At 36.1% G+C, this 24,058-nt stretch overlaps 1 protein-coding gene across 1 annotated transcript in view; it reads left to right on the top strand.

Annotated features, from left to right (window-relative positions):
- FLVCR1 (FLVCR choline and heme transporter 1) overlaps positions 1-23,806 on the top strand; it is a 28,691-nt gene extending 4,885 nt beyond the window's left edge. Inside the window, exons 2-10 of the mRNA XM_072647873.1 lie at positions 1,560-1,704; positions 7,807-7,944; positions 13,218-13,285; positions 13,936-14,039; positions 15,818-15,928; positions 16,906-17,011; positions 17,381-17,492; positions 20,407-20,474; positions 20,634-23,806. Of these exons, the coding sequence (XP_072503974.1) occupies positions 1,560-1,704; positions 7,807-7,944; positions 13,218-13,285; positions 13,936-14,039; positions 15,818-15,928; positions 16,906-17,011; positions 17,381-17,492; positions 20,407-20,474; positions 20,634-20,660 (879 nt within the window). The 3' untranslated portion in view covers positions 20,661-23,806. The remainder of the gene's footprint in view (positions 1-1,559; positions 1,705-7,806; positions 7,945-13,217; positions 13,286-13,935; positions 14,040-15,817; positions 15,929-16,905; positions 17,012-17,380; positions 17,493-20,406; positions 20,475-20,633) is intronic.
- Positions 23,807-24,058: the final 252 nt, after the last annotated feature.

Below are 24,058 nucleotides of genomic sequence, written 5' to 3'. Positions count from 1 at the left end.
TCCATGTGCCTTCTGAGACGGTCCCAACCCTGTCACTTCTCTTGCTGACCTCCTAAGTTGTCTTAAGCTAGAAAAATGTCTTACCCCAACCTTTTGTTGACTCTGCCATTCCACAATTTGATTTGAACCACTATTTTAAATTTGTCTGGGGGAGAATGTTGATAGAATTTGGCTGGGCTGCTGTCTCTCCTTTGCCATCTTGGCATGACCTGAGGGAGTCTCTTAAACTCCCTGTGTGACCTTTGGGCATCTCACTAACCTTTTTTGAGCAGAAGTTTTCTCATCTATAAAATTAGGGGACTTGATATTTATGAGATTTTTATATAGATTACCTAACTAAATACACCTTCTACAGAAAGCCTTCCTCAGCCCCTCTTCATTGTAGTGCCTGCCTTCTGACAGTTATTTCCTATTTATCCTGTACTTAGCTTGCTTTATTTGCATGTTGTCTCCCCATTAGACTGTAAGGTCCATGCCCTTAAGGAACATTTTTTTGTTTCCTTTGTACTTAACACAGTGCTGGGCACATAGTAAGTTCTTAATAATTGATTAAGATTACTTTCTATGATAACCCAATGAGAGAATGTATTACAGGTATTACTCCTATTCTACACATGACTAAACTGAGGAGCATAGAGGTACCTTACCCAAAATTGTAGAACTAGTAAAAGTAGGATTTGAACTTCTTAATTCCAAGACCAGCATTCCTTCTGCTTTCATAATGATTCTTTAAAATGACTGATGAAATTTCTTCCAGCTCTAAAACTTAAAACTACTTAAAAGTGACCATTAATACTTACACTTTCACCTACCTCATAAACTAAATCATTGTATTTGATTTTTTGTCTGCTCATTTATCTATCCAAGGACAACCTTTGCACTGCCACACATCGAGGAATGTGGATGCAATCATCTTCATGTCCTCTGCCCTGGTGAGACCATATCCATAATACTATGTTCAGTTCTGGCCGTCACACTTTAGGAGGAACATGGATAAGTTGAAGAGTGTCTTGCCAAGTGTATCTAGGATACTAAAGGACCTCAAGTTAACTCCACAAAAGGATTGGTTGATCAAAAAAACAGAACAGGCTGAAGTAATGGGTTCCTCTTCTTTGGATGTCTCCAGTCGAAGTATGGATGACTACGTTTTGAGTATATTGTATTCTAGAGGGGATTATTTTTCTTGTATGAATACTTTTCGACTCTAAAATTCTGAGATTCGATGACAAAATGAGAATTCAAATTGGCAGCACTTTCAATCAGAAAATAAAACTGGCTTTTGGGTATCTAAAATCAAGTAATTGAAGTAAAAGTTATTGGATTTGTTCCATGGAGTTGACTAAAGTACATTTTAAAAAAAGAATATTTTCCTGTTTTAAGTTAGTTTTAGGATAATTATCTTTTATTATGGAAAACATTATAGAAAGAAAGCAGATGTGAGTTGTCAGTAACTCCTCTTAACACTGATATTCTGTTAAATTTCAGCATATTTGCAAAATTAGGAAAAAATCTGCGATGAACAGTTTTTACAACCATTTATTTTGCTATATATTTTATAGCTCGGTGTTGCAGTTGGCTTTTTGTTACCACCAGTTTTGGTGCCCAACACAAAGAATGACACTGTTCTCATGGCACACAACATCGGCATCATGTTCTATGGAACAGCATCAGTTGCCACATTTTTATTCATACTAACAATAATTGGTAAGCAAACTTATTTTTCCTAAAATTTAAGTAGAGTAAATGTAGTAGAAGAATGTAAAAAAAAGATCATCTGTTGAAGTTTCTTATTCATAAGATCTCAGATGTCACTTGCTTGCTTTTGGTTCATGTCATACATAGATCTTATTTTTGAAATGCCATGACGTTAACTCCAGCAATACTTTTTACTCAGTTTAATCTTTTTAATAATACACTGAATTGTAAGTCTAGTTAATCTTGTATCTCTCCACTAATTTTTCAGTTCATCCTGCTAACCTGCTGGTTTTAAAGATTGTTGCCTTCTGGCCATTTCTTCTTTCCTCTAATATTTTCATCTTATGCTAACCTGCTTAGGGTCAGACTTGTGCATTATTTTTGACCTCTCTCTTCCATTAATGGTAATCCTTTCCAGGAAACCTCTTGTCTCTCCCTGCCCTCCCCTCCCAACTCCTCCCCTTAACATTACCTGAGTCTGAAAATGTTGGGCAAATCTTGGGCAGCAGCAGGTTGTTGGTCAGAGTTTCCAACTGTGGCAAATATCTGCTTGTTAGGCCACTCGGGCTGCTGCAGACATTCATCACTGAGTGTTCTCCATCTCTTCTGGTCCTGCACTGAAGCAGTCAGTCAAAATCAGCTGCAAACTGCCACCATCAGTTGGGAAGAAGCCCTGGGAAGGTCGGCTTTTAAAGTTTCTGGTTTTGTTGTTGTTTTTTTTTAAGGGGTAACAATTCTGTGACTTTAGGGGGAAGAATTAGTGAAACTTGTTAAAGTGCTGTGAACTTCTATCAATCAATGAAACTCAAAGAGAAAATCACAGCATTGGGCCTGTAGTAACTCAGAAGCATAACAGTGCTAAAAGAGACCTTCAGTGCTGTGTAATCCAATCACCTCATTTTACTGATGAGAAAGCTGAGTTAAGTGACTTTCTCATGGTCACACACATATTAAGTGGCAGGGCTATCATTTGAACCCAGGTCTTTTGGCCCTAAATCCAACACTTTTCCTACCATACCATTCTGAGGAACTTAATAAATATTTGCTAATTGAAGAAAGAAGCATGAATAAAAATGATTCTCTATTGTAAATTCCTGTCATTTTAATGTGAATTTGATCTTTATATGTCTGTCCATATTCTAATTTTCTTACTGTGAACATAACACCAATGAAAAACTACTTTATGGAAAATACTCACAAACATGTTTGGCTGGAGACCATACAGAATGCTTCATCATAGAGTGTCTCCATAAATGAAAATTGGGGGTCCAGGAGGTGCAATCCACATCCTTAATTTTCCATAAGACTGATTAAAAAGTGTAGATAGTCATGGCAGTTAAGTATGTTAAGTATGCAGAATCATCAGTTTGCCTTGGGTTTCCCATCACTTTATGTACTGAATCCTTATATCAGTTTGAGATTGCAACTTTCTAGCATGGGAGCATATTAAAAAGGAATGAAATAGACTATGTAATTATTTATGACCTATTCTTGCTGCCTTAGAAAGTTGTATTTTTATTTGGGAAAAGATATAATTTAGAAATCTGCTTTTGTGGTAGCTGTTTTAAAATTTGCTTACTTATACATGGCTTTCCAATTCAATTATTTTCTATGCCTTTAAAAAATGATTCTTTTTGTACTTTTTATTTCTTATTAATATGAAAACTCTTATCTTTCATTCTTCCTATTTCCAAATGCTTATCTTCTATGGATAATGTGAGAAAGTAACAGCTTATGTGTTTACATAATTTGTAATTTTAATGTTCCATGTTTTTAAAATTTTGATGTTAGGTGTAAAATTAATTTTGTAGTACAAGTGGAAAAAAGAATTGGCAGAACATTGTAATCATTGAAAATACCTGCTGCCCAAATGGACTGTGTACTCCATTGGACCCTACCAAAAGAATAGGCTTCTCATGGCATGTAAGACTTTAAGAGTTACAGTAGAAGAGTGGATAGAAAGCATGTCCTGAAGGGGAAATAAAAAATTCATTTGCCTTAATGGATTTATAAATGAATTCTTTCAGATATTCAAATGATGATGAATTCCTATGTTACATAAATTTGTTAAAAGAGAGAGAAGGTACCTTACAAAACTCCATCGATGAGAGAAACAAGGTCCTGAAATCTAAAAAGGGGGATGAGGTGGAGAGGGAAGAGAAAGAAAGCCTACTGCAGTATATTCAGGAGAGTATTCAGCATGGCCAGGTTTTTTACCAGGGACATAGGGGTGATTCATAATTAGGAAAGCTACATAAATATAAGAGATAATATTAATAATAAAACTATGAAAATTGCATGGGAATAGAAATACAGAAAAAAGACTTGATAATATGTAGTACTAATTTATCCTTTTAAAAAAACACTGAAAATTATAGGAATTTTTTAAAAGCCCCGATAAACAGATACCAAAAGTTATCATCATTTGTAATGGAGAAGTAGTAGAAACCTTTCTAGTAAGATTGGGAATAAAGAAAGGATATCTTTTGTCGCTGTTATCATTTGATATAGTTCTAGAACTCCTAGTCATGCAATAAGAAGAGAATAAGAAATTGAAGGAGTAAGCATAGGCAGAGATGAGGTAAAAATCATATCTAACTGCAGATGACTTAATAGTTTAGAACAGAGCTATCAAACATGCAGCCTTCCACACTCCTGAGTACAGGCTGAATCAGATTAGACTGTAATTGGGAAATATACAATAAAACATAGGTAAAGTTGTGATTTTCTGAGTCACTCTCAAGAACTTTGGATTTGTCTGTGCAGCATGGGAGACACTGGCACAGGACTGCTCAGCATGGTGTGCCCACATAAGAAAAGGTGTTGTGCTCTTTGAGCAAAGCAGAATTGAGACAGCACAAAGTAAACGCAAGATGCGTAAATTTGGGATATCCACCCCAAATATTCATACAGACTGTCTGTGCCCAACCTGTGGTAGAGCATTCTGAGCTCATATTGGTCTGATCAGCCACACTGAAATTTCATTTTACAATGGTGATGTCATTTTGGTCCTCTTCAAAGATGAAGGACAGCAACCAACCAGCCATGCCTTATATGTGGTTTAGTGACCCCTGTTTATTTGATCATGTGAAATAATATTGGGATAAGATTTATCTGGCATTTCCAGCAAGTAAATTCCTTTAGAAAAGATGGAGAACTAATCCACTTTTGACCATTAAAAAAATTTAACAAGTTTCTTGAGCTTCAGCAATGCTCAAAGCCCTGTGGCAGGCAGTGAGGCAGATAAAGTAGCACATGACCCTTGCCCTCACGGAGCATGTGGACTAGAAGAAGAGATAAGAAAAGGAAGATTTCATGACTGGACCTTGAGGGACTTGTTTGAACTCATTCCACTGTGCATTGTGAGGTGTCAGCATATTGCTTTCAGTTTAATCTGTGCTGCCTTGTTGTTCTAATGTTGTCTATAGATAACATGTTTTATAAGCAATGATGCAAATGCATGCAGGGCTGATTCTGCACAGGCAATAGGAAGCTGCATTTATCAGAGTTAATCATGGCAGTTACAAGTCTTTAGTGTGCAAATCCCTTTAGTTATTACATATTAATATTTGGAATAGTTGAAAGACATAAGCAGTCATACCTAATCAAAAACGGTCATGCATTTAAACACATTAATGTTCAGAGAACCCACAAACTCTTATTATGTGCCTACAGTGCTCCAGCTCTGTTTTGCTCTGTAACTTCTACATAGGTCACAGAGTTAGAACTGAGAGGAACCTTAGCTCTTCATTTTTACCTTGTCCTTTACCCCTTAGTCATAGGTAGCACACCTTAGCCAGAGCTGGTGTGAGTGGAGGGAGAAAGAAAGAAGATTGGAGTCAGTAGTAGAACTGACTATCCTTATTTCAGCCTAGTAGAACTAGCCTTTTCATTTTGCAGATGAACAAACTGAAGTCCAGAGAAATTAAGTGACTTGCCCAAAGTCACGTGTGTAAATGAACACCACACTCTAGTGCTTCTTCTATTGTATCATATTGACAGAGATACAACAGTGACATGTTCATAATTGATATGTGCCTTCTTTCCCCTTTTAAGCCTTGTTAAGGTATACATGCAAAATGATAATAAACTTCTAATGGTAATTATAAAATGTTATTGGATCCAAAGGTAGTTCACGTATTCAGGGTAAGGTAGAAGTCTTCTTTTGAAAAATAGTTCCATAAGTTCTAAGGAATATTTATCTTGAAAACAGTATTTAATACTTGTTTTAGGCAAATAACAAAAACAGTAACATCGTCAAACCTTGCCCAGGGAAACATAACTTGGAGCTGTTCCACTTGGGAGGAGAGGGACTAGTAGTACATTAAGAGTTTTGGGTTTCCTCCTGTGTACTAATGCAAGATGTGGGAGAATTGTTGTCCTTTACCCCTCAGTCCTAGGTAGCACACCTTAGCCACAGCTGGTGATGGTTGAGATGAGAAAAAGAGAAAGGTGAAGATTGGAGTCAGTAGAACTGTCCCTGTTTTAGCCCAGTAGACTTTACAAAGCTGCCTCTTCCTTTATCCCAGTAATAGAATTGGATGCTATTGCCCAGGTTTTCTCTTCTCTCTCTGGTTTTTTTTCTTAAGTAAAGAATATGGACAGTAGAGTCTAGGGGAGTTAGTTCCCCTCGTTGGCCAGGAGGGTAATCAGCTACCAGTGGTTATGGGTTAGCATCCATAAGTTCTCAAGACAATAAATTCAGTGCGATTAACATTTAGAGTAAAAGATTCTTTTTGAGATAGAAGATAGAGAACTGTCCAGACCTTCGTTTTGCTATAATTAACTCAGAAAGCTTATTGCTTCATAAGTGTGCAATTTTCTGATTCTTGAAGTCTAGTGTATAGTTGTGAATTACATATTACCAGTGACAATAAGATGGGACACTTCCCATCTAACAAAAATCTAATGAGAGACTTGCAAAGAGTGACAACAGACTTCTCCATCACTGAAAGAACTAGATAGAGTGAAAGAAAAAAAACCCAGTAACAATTTAAACATTTTACTTACTCAAATGTAAGGACAATGAAAATTAAATACCTTTAAGTTGTTTACTACATAATTATATAAGACCTGTCAGGAATAGACATCTAGATTAATTAGACAGCTTTGATTTTAGTGAATCAATTTTTGGAGCCTTAATAAACTTTTATTTTCAAACAGAAATTTTGAAGAATTCTAGGGTTAGAAAAAACTTTTGAAATGTTATCTAGCCCATTTTCCTGCCTCCCAAGCAGCTATATACATAAACCATTTTGGAAAGAGAATTATTATTAATAATCCCCTCCCCCCAAAAAAAATCCAGTGGTAATTTTTTTCCCTTTTCCCTTTTTCACATTATTGAATTTATTTTTAATTCTATCAATACTGAATTTTTCCCACCCAAACTTTACCTGTTCATCTTGTCTCCTAACATATATTCTCTTTCTTATCTAAAGAAATCTTATCCAACCTCCTCTTACAGAAAGTTGGGTGGGAAGTCTAATGATATTCATACCTTTTATTGCCCATATTGCGGTTGAGAAGGTAGAAGATAACTAGGTATTCTCAGTCTATACTTGAGATTATTTCTTGCAATCCCATCAACATGGTCTAGTAGACTAGTATTATCAGTACCTGGCACCAAATGTATCATATTTTTTAATACCCTCAGCCCAGCCTCTGGCTTTTCTATTAATTACAGAGTAGGTTAGCAAGATCCTGTGCTTCCCTTAAACATGAAGTTTACCAGCTCACAACATTGAACAGAAGTGTGGTTGTATAGGCTTGTTTAAATCTGAAACTTGACTGACAAAATTAATTGAGTCGAGAAATAAAATGAAAAATTCTTCATTTAATGTATACTGAATGGCATAGCTATTCAGCAAAACCGTGGGATGACTTAGGTGTTTTCTCAACCCACTTGGGTAAAATGACCAGTTCTCTTATCCCTGGAGGAACAAATATGCATAAACTCAGGCAAAAGAGTTAAAATTATTCTATCTTATAAATAATTAGGTAAAAATGAGAGGCTTTACTGAAAGGGTTTCTTTTAATCATTGTCAGAAATGAATCAGAGACTTTTAATCACAGTCATCAATATAATAACTGTTGACCTTTTTCTTTTTCTAGCATTCAAAGAAAGGCCTCCATATCCACCAAGTGAATCTCAAGCAGTTCTCCAACATAATCCCCCAGAATATTCCTATAAACAATCAATAATGAATTTATTTAAAAATACTCCCTTTGTGCTTTTGCTAATTAGTTATGGTAAGTAAAGTATTTTATTTTCTTTGATGTAATATGTTTATAGAGTATGCAACACTGGTTATTTTTATTTGGTTGAATTAAACTGATTAATGAGCCAAGTTTATTAATCCCATAGAACTGACATGAGGATTCTGAACTTCTTTGCATAAATATAAGAAAGTACTTCATTGCAGTTTTGTTAAATTAAAGCAAAATAGCCCTCTAGCAGAGAGTTTCTCCCACTTCTTTTGAGGACCTCCCCCCTCCACAATGTAGCCACTGTTTAGATTTTATTTTTTATTACAGTAGTACTTGAGCACAAAGGCTACATCTCTAGTTCTCCCTTTCTTCATAATCAACTCCTTTCAACCCCTGGCAGTCTGACTTCTATTTTGACTATACAACTAAAAATTAACATACTTTTTCTGATCTTATTATTTTGAATCTCTTCATTTCTTTCATTTTTTTCCTTGCCATTTTTTCCAGTCTCCCCTTCCCTCCCCATTCCTGTTTTCCTCAGGTTCCTGTGTCTTCTGCATTTTTGTGCCCTCAGAACTTGATTTTTTAATTATATTTTCCAGAGATTTTTTTGGTTGGCAAACTAATCACTTGATGTTTCCTTAAGCGTCATTCATCACTCAGCATTTAATTATTTGCAGACTTTTATGGTAATTGTTTCATGTATATTGTCTCACCAACAAGGGCAAGGACTTTGCCTTAAGCTTCTTGTATATTGCTCATATTGTTGGAGCTATATGGTTGATACTCAGTAGTTGGATTGTTGTTTGAGAGGTATGGTTTATGATGTTTCAAGGCCTTGATTTGAATTTGATATACTGAACCAGAATAATAATGAATTGTGTTTTGACAGAATTCTACCTTAGTTATGTCTAGTAAATTAAGGTGGATACATTTTATTAGGTCAAATTATTTTTTTTAATATTTCCCCCCAATTACATAGGAAAACAGTTTTTAACAATTTTTTTTAAAGTTTAGAGTTCCAAATTCTATCTTTTCTTCTCTCCGCACTTCCTGAGGTGGTAAGCAATCTGATATAGGTTATACATGTGCAGTCATGTAAAATATTTCCTAATTAGTCATTTTGTACAAGAAAACTCAAAAAAGAAAGGAAGGGGTAGGAGGGAGCCAAGATGGCGGAGCAGAAAGATGCACATATGCCAGCTCTTACCCCACAACCCATAAAATACCTGTAAAGAAGAACTCTCAACAAATTCTAGAGCAGCAGAAGCCACAGAACAACAGAGTGGAGGAGATTTGTATCCCAGAGAGACCTGAAAGACCCATGGGAAAGGTCTGTCTTGCACTGGACGCGGAGCAGAGCCCAGCCCTGCCTTGGCCACGCGGCACCAAAAGGAGCAGATCCAAGCAGGCTTCAGGGACAGAATCTCCAGTGGCAGAGCAGATCCCTCAACCCACAGGCACCAAGTTAGTGAGAGGGTTTTTTTTGGCTGGCCGAGAAGGGATAAGGGTGTCCCCATAACTCAGACCTCCTCAGGAGGCAGCATTACAGGCAGCAGCAGGCAGGGGGCTCCCAAAGCAGGCAGTAGCCCGAATCCATTGTTGAAGGTCTCATCATAAACCCCCTGAGGGAACTGAACCCTGTGTGGTGGCCCTGCCCTCACCTGAGTAGCTGATCTTAATCTCACATTGAATAGCAGCCCTGCCCCTGCCTGAAACCCCTGAGGCTTTGGAGCAGCTCATTTGAATCTCAGCCCACCCCACCCCCCCCACCCTCCCGTGCTGGCTTGGTGGAACTGGAGGCAAGGTGGTTGTGGAGAGGAAACTAAGAAGTCCAGTAACTGGCTGGGAAAATGCCCCCAAAAAGGGAAAAAAATAAGACCATAGAAGGTTACTTTCTTGGGGAACAGGTGTATCTCCCCCATCCTTTTGGATCAGGAAGAACAAGGCATACTGTCAGAGGAAGTCAATGCCTCTGCCTCCAGGGTCTCCATAGGGAACTTAAAGTGGGCTCAGGCAATAGAAGACCTTAAAAAACAAGTTAGCAGCTTACTAAAGGAGAACCAAAAAAATGCTGAGGAAAATAACAACTTTAAAAAAGAGGCTAACTCAATTGGAAAAAGAGGTCCAAAAAGCCAATGAGGAGAAGGAAGTTTTAAAAAGCATATTTAGCCAAATGGAAGAGAAGGTTCAAAAGCTCACTGAACAAAATAATTCATTGAAAGAGAGAATTGAATTCAGGGAAATGAATGACTATGAGTTAAACCAAGCAGTTAGTAAACAAAACCAAAAATTTGAAAAAATAGAAAATAATGTAAAACATCTCATTGGAAAAACAACTGACCTGGAAAATAGATCCAGGAGAAACAATTTAAAAATTATAGGACTTGCTGAAAGCCATGATCAAAAAAAAGAACTTAAACATTATCTTCCATGAAATTGTCAAGGAAAACTGCCCTGATGTTCTAGAATCAGAGGGCAAAATAAATATTGAAAGAATTCACTGATCACCTCCTGAAAGAGACCCGAACAGAGAAACTCCTAGGAATATTGTGGCCAAATTTCAGAGTTCCCAGATCAAGGAGAAAATACTACAAGCAGCTGGAAAGAAACAATTTGAGTACTGTGGAAATACAATCAGGATAACACAGGATCTGGCAGCTTCAGCATTAAGGGATCAAAGGGCTTGGAATGGAATATTTCAGAGGTCAAAGGAATTGGGATTGAAGCCAAGAATCACCTACCCAGCAAATCTGAGTATAATGCTTCAAGGGAATAAATGGTCATTCAGTGATATAGATGACTTTCAATCATTCATATTGAGGAAAAGACCAGATCTGTATAGAAAAATTTGAATTCCCAAGACAAAAATCAAGAGAAGCATGAAAAGGTAAACAGGAAAGAAAAATCATAAAAGACTCTCTAAGCTGAACTGTTTACGTTACTACATGGAAAGAAAATATTTTTAACTCTTGAATCTTTTCTCAGTATTTGAATAGATGGAGAGATTGTACATACACACACACACACACACAGAGTACAGGGTGTGTTATATCACAAGAGATGATATCCACACAAAAAAAAATAAAGTAAAAATTAAGGAGTGAAGGAGGAAAATACCGGGAAGAGAAAGTGAGAAATGGAATTGGGCAGGCTATAACTCATAAAAGAGATAAGAAAAATCTTATTCAGTGGAGGAGAAAAGGGAGAAGGGGAGAGGGGAAAAATGAAGCTACTCTCCACATGTGGCTGAAGGAGGGAATAATATGCTTACTAAATTTGATATGAAAATTTATATCACACCACAGGAAAGTAGGAGAGGAGGTGACAAGTGGAGCGAGGGGAATGTTAGAAGGGAGGGCAAATGGGAGAAGGGAGTCACTAGAAATAAACACTTTCGAGACAGGACAAGGTCAGTTGTGGGGGAAAAAATAAATGGCGATAGAGTAAGACAGAGCAATATAAATAGTATTACACAACATGGTTATTATGGAAGTCTTTTGGAAAAGAACACATATTTAGTCTGTATTGAATTGCTTCTCTTCTCAGTGGGGCTGGGGAGGGAGGGGAGGAGGGAGAGAAGTTGGAATTCAAAGTATTAGCAGCAAATGTTGAGAATTTTTATTGCATACAATCGGGAAATAACTACAGGGAATGGGGTATAGAAATTTATCTTGCCCTATAAGAAAAGAGAGAAGATGGGGATAAGGGAAGGGTGGGGAGTGATAGAAGGGAGGGTACATTGAGGGAAGGAGTAATCAGAATGCAAGGTATTAAGAAGCAGGGGAGGGGAGTGATGGGGAGAAAAATTGAACATGTTACAAAGTGAGGTAAAAGCAATTAGTATTAAAACAATAGACTTAATTACTGAGAATAAATCGATGACATCTTTAGTTTGGGGAAAAGAATTTCAGTCTAAATTTCCTGGAGGAAGGTAACCTTGGGTAAAATTTGGCATTGATGGAAAAGTTAAGGTTTTAATGGTAAATTTGATTTTATGATTGCTATTTAATCAGGAACTAGAACATGTATAGAAAGACATGTAAGCCACTTAAGACTTGCCTAAAAGATGTTCCTTAGCCAAAGTGAAATTATAATCATATTTGAAACCTGGTTTATTGGAACTTGCCATTTTTAGATCCCATGGGACTATCAGTGACTGTTCTTCTGAGTCTAACTCCAGGTATGGGTAGCAAGAAAGGCGATCTGAGCCTCCAATCCATAATGCCAGTAAACTGTTAAGATGCTGGTATGAACTGCAAAAGGTGATCTCATGGGAAGGGTGGGAGAGTAGCTGTTCAGCCTAGGCTGAGGTAGGATTCTCCTGACTCAATTTCCCCACTGACACCTGGCAGACTTTAAGCCTGACTGAAAGCAAATGGACAATCTACTCCTGCCTGGAATTGACATGAAGTTGGGGAGGTACTGTATCCCTGCAATGTCCTTACTCTTGGTGGCAATTTGCTATAATCAAAACATTTGTAAGTTTAATACCAGATCTATTCAATTATAGATTATTGGTAGGGGAACATCTGAGGTTAAGTCTAAAATTAAGCTATTAGGCATAGGACTTTAGACCAACAACAATAAGTTTGTGTCCTTTAATTCTTACTAATACTGTGGAGACAATCAGGTCAAGAGCCTGTGAAGTTAGCAACATAAATATTATTTGTGTCTCACTTGGTTAATGTTTAAAAAAAAATTCTTTTGTGGTCCATATTGTAAATGCTTTAAAAAGAAGTATCACCTGACCAAAAGTTTGAATTGTTTTATGTGTTATAAACTGTTAAAAATGAAAAATGAAATTAAAAAAAGGAAGGAAGGAAGAAAGAGAAAAATAATAAGCTTCAGTGTGTAATCAGACAACATCAGTTCTTTCTCTGGAGGCAGATAGCATTTTTCATCATGAGTCTTGGGATTGTCTTGCATCATCATGTTGCTGAGAATAGCTACTAACTCATTCACACTTTTCACCGTACAATGTTGCCGTTAGTATATACAATATTCTCCTGCTTCTGCCTTCTTCACTTTGTATCAGTTCATGTAAGCATTTCCAGGTTTTTCTGAAATCATCTGCTTGTCATTTCTTACAGCACATTAATATGCTATTACAGTCATATACCACAACTTGTTCAGCCATTCATCAATTGATGGCCATCCTCTCGATTTCCATAGCTCAAATTCTTAAAGGGGTTGAGAACAGCTCTTCCCTTTATTAGCCCTCTAACAATGAATTTTCAGTTCACATTTAAAAAATTTTTGCTGCTACCATGTTTCACGGACTAGTGCATTTAATGTTTTCTGTTGTTATGTAGGTATTATGACTGGGGCATTTTATTCAGTCTCAACGCTATTAAACCAAATGATCTTGACATATCATGAGGTAAGATTTTGCCTAGAATTTTTATTTAGTTGCATAGTGAGGCCCTGTAAGGAATATCTTAGAATTAAGTATTCTATCCTTAATTTATTAAGTTTTGAAGGATTAATTTTTTATTTACATTGAAAAAATATATTGAAATGAATTCTTAAATATTTAAACCTGTGAAGCATTTTTAATAGTTGCCATTGACAGAATTTAGTCAACTAATATTTATGCAGATTTTGATTGGTGATGATGGAGATGGAGAAAAAGAAAATGTTAGAAGGAAAAACAAAAGTAAAATACATAAATTAGCAAATGTCTTTAACTTGGTCCAGCATCTCTTTGTTTCCAGTGGAAGAAAATAATTTGTAGATTACTATAAATCCCTTAAAAATTACTGCACTTATGGCTACATAGAGTGAAATAAACTTTTTCTTTGCATCTTTTTGGATTATTTTCATAGATTAAAAGGGTTTGGTTTTTTTGTTGAATAGAGTTCGATCTCCTTCATTCTACCTAGACTTATACATGTTACAGAGACTAAACCTTATTTTGCATGTTAGTTTTATTTGATTACTTGAAAATTCGCTAAGAGAGCCCAGGAAAATAAAGAACCAATTTGAGTTGAAGGGAATATCTAATTAATGCTATATGAATATTGTTGTAAGGGAGAAGAAGTCAGTGCTGGACTGATTGGGCTTACTCTAGTTGTAGCAGGAATGGTGGGCTCCATTTTTTGTGGCTTGTGGCTGGATTACACCAAATCATACAAGTAAGTGAAAATGATAAATATGCTGTAACTTGATTCTCTGAAGTAATAAATGTGCCAACCAGTGTGATTTTATTAGAAAGGGAGTTTTGATCCTAGGAGGAATGTGAAATAAGACCAACAAGATTTTTTTTCCCTCCTAGGTTGTGTTTAAATGAAAGTTGTAGACTTCTAAATATGGTTTTTAGCATAGTAATGAGAGCCCCGTGGGCTCCATAGCTACCATGTGCTCCAATCCATTATTTAAATACATTGCTAAATTCATCTTCTCACATAAAGGATATCCTTGCACAATGGAAGTACCTAATCTTCAAAACTCCCTTGTTTCCCCAGAAATTAATTGTATTGTGGTATCCTTATAGTAGCAATGTTTGTTGACTGTATTGACTGCTGATTTTACTTCAGGACTTGTGACCGTCTTTTCACCTTTTACAACTGAGATCCCTGATCAGAGTAGCAGTATTCTTCCCTCCTTCCTTTTCTTTGACTTAGGAGCCTCCCAGTGGTTTATAGCACTCCCCTCTCTTCCCCCAGTCCCATTCAGAAAGTGATAAATCTAGCTTCAGTACTAGACTCAGTAAAAGGGGCTCAGTAAATATTTGTTGAATTTAAAGTTCTGACTACAAATGATACTTTATTATCCCATTCAGAAGGGAGCTTCAAAAAGTTCAATGAGATCCAAGGGAAGAGCCGTTAAACAGTCAATAATCTGTTTTTCCCCAAAAAAGTTTTTTTCTTCTAATACTGAGTCTTTTTATTGTTATTCCGATGTACATTATCCCCATTAGGATTCAACTAGACCAAAAACAAAGAATTTGGTTAGAGGGAGGGAGAAGGAGGTAAGCTCAAAGTGATGGAACAGATATGGATTTTAAATTTTATCTTTTAAAATTATAGAATGACAACAGTCCTAATCTCTCAAGGACCAAAGAAGAGATAATGTAATAACTTTTGAATATCAAGGGAATTTTCTCTGAGGTTTAGAATAAATTTCTAAAACATCATATATTTATAGACATGAAAAACCTTCAGAATTCCATGGGAAAAATACATTTTTACTTCAGAAAAATTTATTAGAGCTTATTTATACATTGAATAATTGTTTGGTATTGGCCTTTAAGGTCCCTTTCAGTTCTAAAATTGTTTGAGCTCCTGGATCTCTTCCAACCTTTGATGTCATTCACTTATTCATTCCACAAACAGTTATTGAACACCTAGTATATGCATAATGTTATCTTAGGTATATCTTAGATAATACAAATATAATGTGGCCTTAGAGTATACTGTGGGAAATAAGATATAAGATAAATGTAGATGAAAAGTTAATAACAAAAGAAGCATTGTTTCAGGAACTAAATTATTAAGTGTCATGGTCACCAGCATTGAGTGTTGTGGGAATTCCAGATAGAAAGAAAATATCGGGACAAAAGTAGTCAGAGAATATTTTGAAGAGAATGTAGTATTTGAGCCAAGCCTTGAAGGATGAGAAAGGGTACTGTCTCATTTGAAAGTACAAGTAGCCATGTTTTTCTTCATTCCAAGGGACCCTGGCCTATGCAGGCATGAATTCTGACTTTGAGGGACTAAAATCCACTATCTACTGCTTTTTGTGACTAAGTCTGACCTCCCTGTTGACAGTATGATAGTTTTGAATCTTAGCCACTGGGAAGTATACTTACTATACGAGTATGGCAATAGCCAGCCATAGTTTATTTTGTGATCAGGATATTCGGGCTGTAATAACAATAATGATAATAATTGTTTGTGTTTTTTTTTTTTAGACAGACCACTCTAATAGTTTACATATTATCTTTTATTGGAATGGTTGTATTTACTTTTACCTTGAACACTGGACACCTTTTCATTGTGTTTATTACTGGAGGAGCACTTGGGTAAGAATCTTGGGTTAGAGCCATAGACTTTTGGAATTAGAAAGGAAAAGGATAATGGTAAAATACTACTCAGTATTGAGGGATTTATTGTAGTAACTTAAAAGAAGACCTTCCATTTCATCGAATGGTTCTTTATTTAAACTTTGCAAAATCAATTGGTAGTGGTAATCCATTGGTAATGGGAAATTAGTTAATTTTTTTCTTGCTATGCACATAATACATAGGAAGAGAATACAAAAGAATTAACTGCTTATTCAAATCAATTCAGTTTTACTTAATTATAAAGACAAATTTGATTAAAGCAGTATGGCCTAAGAAATTAAAAACTTAGAGCAAAGTTAATCTTGGGCTGATTAGTTAAACTCAAAGTTCCTTATTTATAATACCAGTAATTCATAATAGAGGAATAAACTTGACTAAGCTCAAATGGATTCATGATTGATTGGTCAGCAGCATTTATCTAACCCTCACATGTACCAGATTAGATATCTTAAACAGTTACCACTCTTCACCATTTCTATAAATTATACACCTTATTATGTGGAAAATACCATATTCTCCAAAGATGTTGCATCCAGTATATTTCACATTGCTGATATGGGGGGGGAAATTAAGTTTATATCATAAAAGCTACAATTCCTTTACTTGTGAAATAGATATGTTATGTCTTCCAGAATGGTTTGCTTTTCCTCAAGTAGTAAGTATATTTTCAAGTCATTGGTCTTCTGTAGAAGAATTTAGAGTTGGGAAAGCAGCTCTGTGTTTAGAATAACCAGAACAAAAATGAAATTAGGCATGAAAGGGTTTCACTCTAGTGAAAGAACTTGCAGCAGAGGATTCTCTAGCTCGGTCAGCTTTGTATCTAGCAGGTTAGTAGAGGAAAAAATGTGTCTAAGTGAAGCAGAACAACTGAACCAGTCAGTGTATGATAGAATTTGTGTAATGAATGTTTACATAATGTACATGTATCTTTCTAGCTTCTTCATGACTGGTTATCTCCCCTTGGGTTTTGAATTTGCTGTTGAAATCACATACCCTGAATCTGAAGGCACGTCCTCAGGTCTTCTGAATGCTTCTGCACAGGTAAGTTTCTGATTATTCTTGAATTTGAGCATATTCTGGCCAAAGATTCTTTGCTGAAAATTTAAGAGAATGCATAATAGGTTGTCCACTAATATTTTTTCCCTAATAGACAGTACTTTGTGTCCAGAGTTGTTCCTTATAATAGTAGATTTCCAGAGCACATTGGAAAATTGGAAAAATTAAAATTGTTAGGAAAAGTCCTCTCTAAAATCGTTTAATCCTTTCAATCAGGAAGCCTTTATCATGTGTCTTTAATTACTATATGCTGGGTTGTTGAGATGCAAATATGAAAATGACCCAGTTGCTGCCCTCTAAGAGTTTACATTCTTTTGCATTGCCTTAAAAATTCCTTGTCTTATCTTATTTCAGTTATTTGGAATTTTTTTTACATTGGCTCAAGGAAAACTTATTTCAGACCATGGTCCTCCTGCTGGAAATCTTTTCCTTTGTGCATGGATATTTTTAGGGATCATTTTAACAGGTAAGTTAATAATGTTTGTTCCATAAAAATATTTGTATTTATGTCTTCATGTAACCTGAATGGCAAGTGCTCTGCTCTTGGCAGACAGGCTGAATCCAGTCTTGGAGAGTTCTCAAGGACAGAGCAAGGACAGAACTCATATGGTACCGTCTTGTCCTGCCTACCCAAAGAGTCTTGTCTGCCTGTCTGTCTGTCTCCCCCCCGCTCCCTGTCTGTCTCTCTCTCTCTATCTCTTCTCTCTCTTCCTTGTAAGATATGAATTTACATTATTTCTAGAATATTTGAATCAGCTCATTTGCCAGGAACCAATAAAGATTTTGATCATAAGGATATTTACTATAAAGCAGAAGCAGACATAAATGGAACTCCAAAACCAAGTCTCATAGAAAGGAGCAAACAGTCTTAAAAAAGATTTCCCAAGAGCCTAAGTGGACTCTGATCACCAGTCCTGGGGTCGAGTCTTGGTTCTGCATCTCTATCAGCCTTCTCCACCAATGGGCTGCTACTGTAGCACATAGCTTCTATCCATCAATATTGTTGTAGCCAGTGCATTCTGCGATTCTAAAGTTCCATGATTCTACCCTCAGTGAGGCATCTTTATTTTCAAACTAGCGACATAACTAGGAAAAAGAGGAATACTTTTCTCTTTTCTCTCGATTTTTCTGCTCCCTTCTTTCCAGCATTCACATTCCAATCAGTGTGTTCCCTTTTGCTACATATTGCAGGGAGAAAGGGAGAAACAGCATATAAAAATCTGCTTTGCTTCAAAAGATCTGTGATTTCAGTGGTGTGAGTATTTCTCTCCACCTAAAACACACCTCAGCCCCTCTGTGTTTTATTATATGGTCTTTGTGAGTTGCTGTGGCACAAAAAAAAAAAAGGCAAGGAAGGAAGGAACGAATGAATGAACAAATGAAGGAAGGAAGGAAATAAGGAAATTCAATCCTCCAGTGGTTAGCCTTAGATAGGCTGGCCCTCAACCACCAGACCTGTTATCTTCTTTTGATATTTGTTCAATAGTACTTCTGAAATGAATTAATAGAAAAGAAAAAAATAGGAATTAGAAATATGAAACCTGTAAAAGGATAAATGTGCTTTTCTTTGTTCAGCCTGTTCTAATTTGAAATTTTTACATAGAAAATAAGAATATGGTAAACTTATTAAATTGCGGGCAGTTTCACCCTCTTTTTTGGATATAGTTTTTGTGGAATGGCCAGGAAGGAGAATTATGCCCACTTTCTACAGAAACAATTTCTCTGTGAATGGAGCAGATTTTCTTGTTTTGCTGCAGTGTGTGGATAGTTTTATCACTTTATCATCTTTCTACCTCTCCTTAAGCCACAGAAAGATCCTGTATAATTGACAGGTATAGAGACTATTGTCTCCAGAGAGCAAATATTTTCTTGATCTTGGGTATAAAAATGATTCAGACAGAATATGGGATAAGAACATAACTGCTTCCATACCAAGAAGGCATGAATCAAAACTGATTGCATTTAGAATGCCTAGCTTTTTTTATTCTTTTTTTAAATTAATTTATTTTTTTCAGTTTTCTACAATCACTTCCATAAGTCTTAGATTTTCTCCCCCTCCCTCCCACCTCCCTCCCTGAGACCACATGCAATCTTATATGGGTTCTACACATACATTCTTATTAATGACATTTTCACATTAGTCATGTTGCATAGAAGAATTAAAATGAATGGAAGAAACCATGAGAAAAACCAAAACAAAACATAACATAAGAGAAAGTATTCTGCTTCATTCTGCATTCTGATTTCATAGTTCTTTCTCTGAATATGGATGGCATTTTGCCTCAAGAGTCTTTTGGGAATGTTTTAGGTCCTTGCATTGCTGTAAAGGGCTAGGTCTACCAGAAACAGTCCTCGCACACTGTGGCTGTTGCTGTGTACGATGTTCTCTTGGTTTTGCTCATTTTACTCAGCATCAGTTCATATAAGTCTTTCCAAGTTTTTCTGAAATCCCCCTGTTCATCATTTCTTGTAGCACAATAGTATTCCATTACATTTACATACCACAACTTGTTCAGCCATTCTCCAATTGATGGGCATCCCCTCAATTTCCAGTTCTTGGCCACCACAAAGAAAGCTACCATAAATATTTTTGTATATGTGGGACCCTTTCCCATTTTTATGATCTCTTGGAGATACAGTCCTAGAAGTGATATTGCTGGGTCAAAGGGTATGCACATTTTTGTAGCCCTTTGGGCACAGTTCCATATTGCTCTCCAGAATGATTGGATCAGCTCACAGCTCCACCAGCAGTGAATTTGTGTTCCTACTCGCCCACATCTTCTCCAAAAATAATTTATCATCACTTTTTTTATTCTTTTAAAAATCGTAATGATAAAAATGTAGAATATGATCATATTAGTTTAAAATGTGATGTCTTAGATGTCCATAAACTATTTGGGAGTACCAGTCTATTATTTGGTCTGTTAGAAGAGGATTACTTTAGCTTTCTGAAGGGTTTTTGAGAATGTTCCAGGCTATCAATTTTTTTTAACTGTCTCATAGCATATAAAACATCCACTAATCTTAATTTTTTTAAAGGGATAATCTCAAGGGAAAGTAAAAACTGCAAGTGAGCAATGGTATCTTCATCTGAATTATAAAACATATTGCTATACTTAAGTGGTATGAAAAGTATTGTTGTTAAAAGTTACCTTAAATGCACAGATTTCAGTGATTTTAAAAGGACTTACAGGACATTTGCATGTAGTCAATGACTGTTCTAATGATCTAGATTACTGAAACAGCTTCAGTAATAGGATAATAAGAAGACATTGTTTTCTGATAATGGATTCTAGCTAAAGTATTCGCAGCTGATCTTTTGCTTCCTATGACTGCTCATTTACAGAATATTATAGTAACATGTACTTTTTCTGTTTCAGCGCTAATCAAATCTGATCTGAAGAGACACAGTGTGAATCTGGGAATCCGCAGCGTGGACATTAAAGCTGTAGGTGATATTTTCATTATTTATCTCATGAGAAACGACATGAAATGCAGCATCATTCCTTCTAATTTGATGATTTCTCAGCCTGTTAGAAGTTAGGAATATTTTCACATTGTAGGCATTATAATAATAAGTATTTTATCTTCTGATTTCTCTGAACAGGTGCCTGTCAACAGTCCTGAAGAATGAAAATCAAAAAATATTATGTTGGTCAAACAATCAAAATCAAAAATTTGAAATGAATGGAAAAGTTCAGTACAAAATAATGTGCGAATTTTGTGTAAAACTAAGCAGGATGAATTGTCATAATCAGATCTGTGTGTTGAGCAATGAGAATTAATCTACAAGTTATGGAAAATGGAACTTTACTTGAAAACAATTATGTGAATTATAAATGCACAATTACTTTTGCCTAAAAGACGTTACAACATTTTAACACTATTTGTTATTTATCAAACAGTTGTACATTTTTTACAATAGTTCAACTCTGAAAATATGGGCATTTCTGCATTTCCTTTTTGAAAATGGAATATTTTTCTATTTTTTTTTACTTATCAGAGTAGCAGTAGAGGGCATATTCTTATTTAATATGTGTAGGATACCCTTGCAGCTTCTTTTCTAAGACATCAGTAAAATAGTGGTATTTAAATTTTCCTTTAGCAAAGGAAAAATGAAATACTTTTAGTACTTTATTATGTGCATAGATGAAAATCAGGTAGCCTGATGTTGGTGAAAAAAGAATTGACCTTGGATTTAGGAAGACCTAGGCTCAAGTCTTGCCTCCAAAACATCCGGGCTACGTGGTCTCAAGGCCTCAGTCAACTAACTCTCTTAAGACTGTAAGTTGCAAAACAATTGCTGAATTGAATTGGTAAAGGAAGTTTCCTTGCCAGAAATTTTCTATATTAATGAAATCATGGATCCAGGTCCTCCTCCTCCTCCGAAGTAGATAAACATGATAGACTCTAAAAATCCACAAAATAAATGTGTGCTTTCTTAACTGCTCATTCATGATACCGGTCAGTCCTTAATGTATACTTATAGTATGCAGACATGAAGCCACTAACACAATAAAGGGGGAATGTGCTTGGAGTTCCCTAGTGCCCAAGAGGAGTCCTGCATTTCATATTCAGTGTAAAACTAATTCTGTTAAAATCCCATCCCATGTTTTATTATGAGAGGAATACAATAGCACTAAATCACTTCTGTCTGGTTGTGATATAATCACCTTGTGTTTTTGCCTGGGAGGCTGCTAAGAGAGGGGAACCCGTGTTTACTTTATACAGTCAGAGATGTTCTCAGTGAAGCCTCCTCTAAGTGTTGTTGCTTCTTGGCCCAATTATTGCAGCTCTATGGTTGCGGCTCTTTGGGTCCTATTTTCTTTACCATCTACCATGTACCCTTTAAGCACTGTGTTCTCAGGTAACACAGAGCATAGCACTGATGCCAAGGAGTACTGCAGGAGCATGTCAGAGAAGAGCAGTGTTCTTTTTCTCCCATAAAAAAGCATGTACAATTATCTTACATGTTCTTAAGACAGTCTGCTCCTTGATGTGTACAAGGAAAAGTTGGTTGAGTGTTTTTCCATGTTGCCTGCTGTCGTGTTTGTTCTAGATGCTCTGGGCAGGTAGATGTTGCTGACTGAAAAACTATACTATACAGTACTAAAAGGCCATAAATCCTAAATTTCTTCCAAGTTCTGGATTCTACATGAAATCTTTTAAGGAAAGGTCGTGATAGTGTGTAGAGTCTTGAATAACTGCATTATTTGCATCACGTTCACACATCAATTAGCCTAAACATGAAAACCTGTGAAAAGTACCCCTTTTATAGTTGGAATAATAATCCTGATTTGGATAAGATCCATGGACAGATTTATATTTAAATTATAATCAGTTATGTACAGCTAAGACAATACATGTTATCAAATATAGACAGTCGCATGACAATGAAAGAACTACTACGTTCAAAATCAAGAACCCTCGGTTCTTATCCTAGAGCTACTAAATGACTAAATAACTGTTAACGAGTCATTTAACCCCGTGAGGTCTTCTATCTCATCTGTTAAAATAGATTTGGACTCAATGATCCATAAGCTCCCTTCCATTTCTAAAATATTTTATCATGCTAAGTAATTTAGCCCAGGTTGAGTTGGGTGGAACCAGATAATTGGTGCCCAATGCATGCCTCAACCTGTGCAATTGGATGAGACTGTGTTTCATCTACATCTCATGGATACAAATGATTCTGCATCCTTAATGGCCTGTTTGGATGACGATAGCTCAATTGTAAAGTGCTCAGCAAAACCTCCTTTGGTATTCTGAGCATAATATGTATTAATAGGAATATATTTAACAACAATGTTCATGTAATTATTAAAAGTTTTATTTTTTCAGATTCTTAAAAGACCAATAATAGGCACTTGCTTTTCAGGCCCCTGATTTTTGTACAAGTTACAATTAAAACTGAAATTATTGTCTTTTGAAAATTATGTATGTGTTGTGTGTGGATGTTTACCCCTATGTGATTAGGAAGCTAGCTGTTTTTCACTTGAGTTGACAAAAAAAAAAAAATGGAGGATTTCCTGTTTGAGAACTAAAGCCATAGTTTGAAACTAAATGGAGATGGGCTGTGTGATGCTCTCTCTTGTATCTTGGATTGGATTGCCTTCAGTTGGGAAAAGCTTTCATTAAATAATTTTTTATCAAGCGACACAAAGATAATTAGGGTTGTTTTTTTCTCCACAAATATTCCATTTCATTTGGATACGTTGTTGTTTGAAATGATGAGAGCTCAGTTTCCCCAAATACCAAAACTGATTCTCTTGGGCTTGAACCATTGATCATCACTGTTGGTGTTTGGTTTTGTTTGAAGCAAGTCATTTGGATTACTTACCAACAACAGTAATCCTTTATGCTATTATCAAGATTACTGTGCCTTCTCCCCAGACCTCCTGGCATGCTCTTTGGTCTCCTTCTACCATCTTTCCTAGGAAGGGGTATCCATGCTAAGCCTCTTGGCATAGCAGGTTCTGCCTGCGCAAGGCTAAATGAATGTCCCTGATTGTGCTGTACTCCGAGAGCACGTTGCCAGCTTCCATAAAGATGCCTTTCTAAATGTTTAAAAGATCATTTGTTTCTTCAGTATGTTGGAGGAATCTCATAGATGCACTTGTTTAAATTCAGAGTAACTGCAGAATGAGTGTTTTTCAGTTTTGTTTTCTTGGAGGGTAAAATATCACTGACATTCTTTATGTTCCTTTGTCTGAATCTAAGGTACATTTGTCCTCCAGTATTCTCAGTTGAAATGTATTTAATAAAAAAAAAAAATCATGACTTGTTATTTGCTGTTTCATTGGTGGGGGTTGGGAAGTGGGGTGAGGGATAAAATATAAAGGAGAACTGCATAAGCTCTGAAACAAAGAGGAAGAGATATGCTTTCTCCTTGGCTTCCATGGCCACTCAGACGTTAAAAGGCGAGACTGACCCTGTGACGCCAGATCTCTATCCACAGCACCAGTGGTGTCAAACTGAAGGAGAAACAGGGCTCTCACTAAGCTGTATTGACTGTTTCAAAATTTAATGTTA

Source organism: Notamacropus eugenii, chromosome 2 (assembly GCF_028372415.1).
Source record: "Notamacropus eugenii isolate mMacEug1 chromosome 2, mMacEug1.pri_v2, whole genome shotgun sequence".
Lineage (NCBI taxonomy): Eukaryota > Metazoa > Chordata > Mammalia > Diprotodontia > Macropodidae > Notamacropus > Notamacropus eugenii.
The sequence above is the reverse complement of the archived record's forward strand: the minus strand, read 5'-3'. Positions and strand labels throughout refer to the sequence as shown.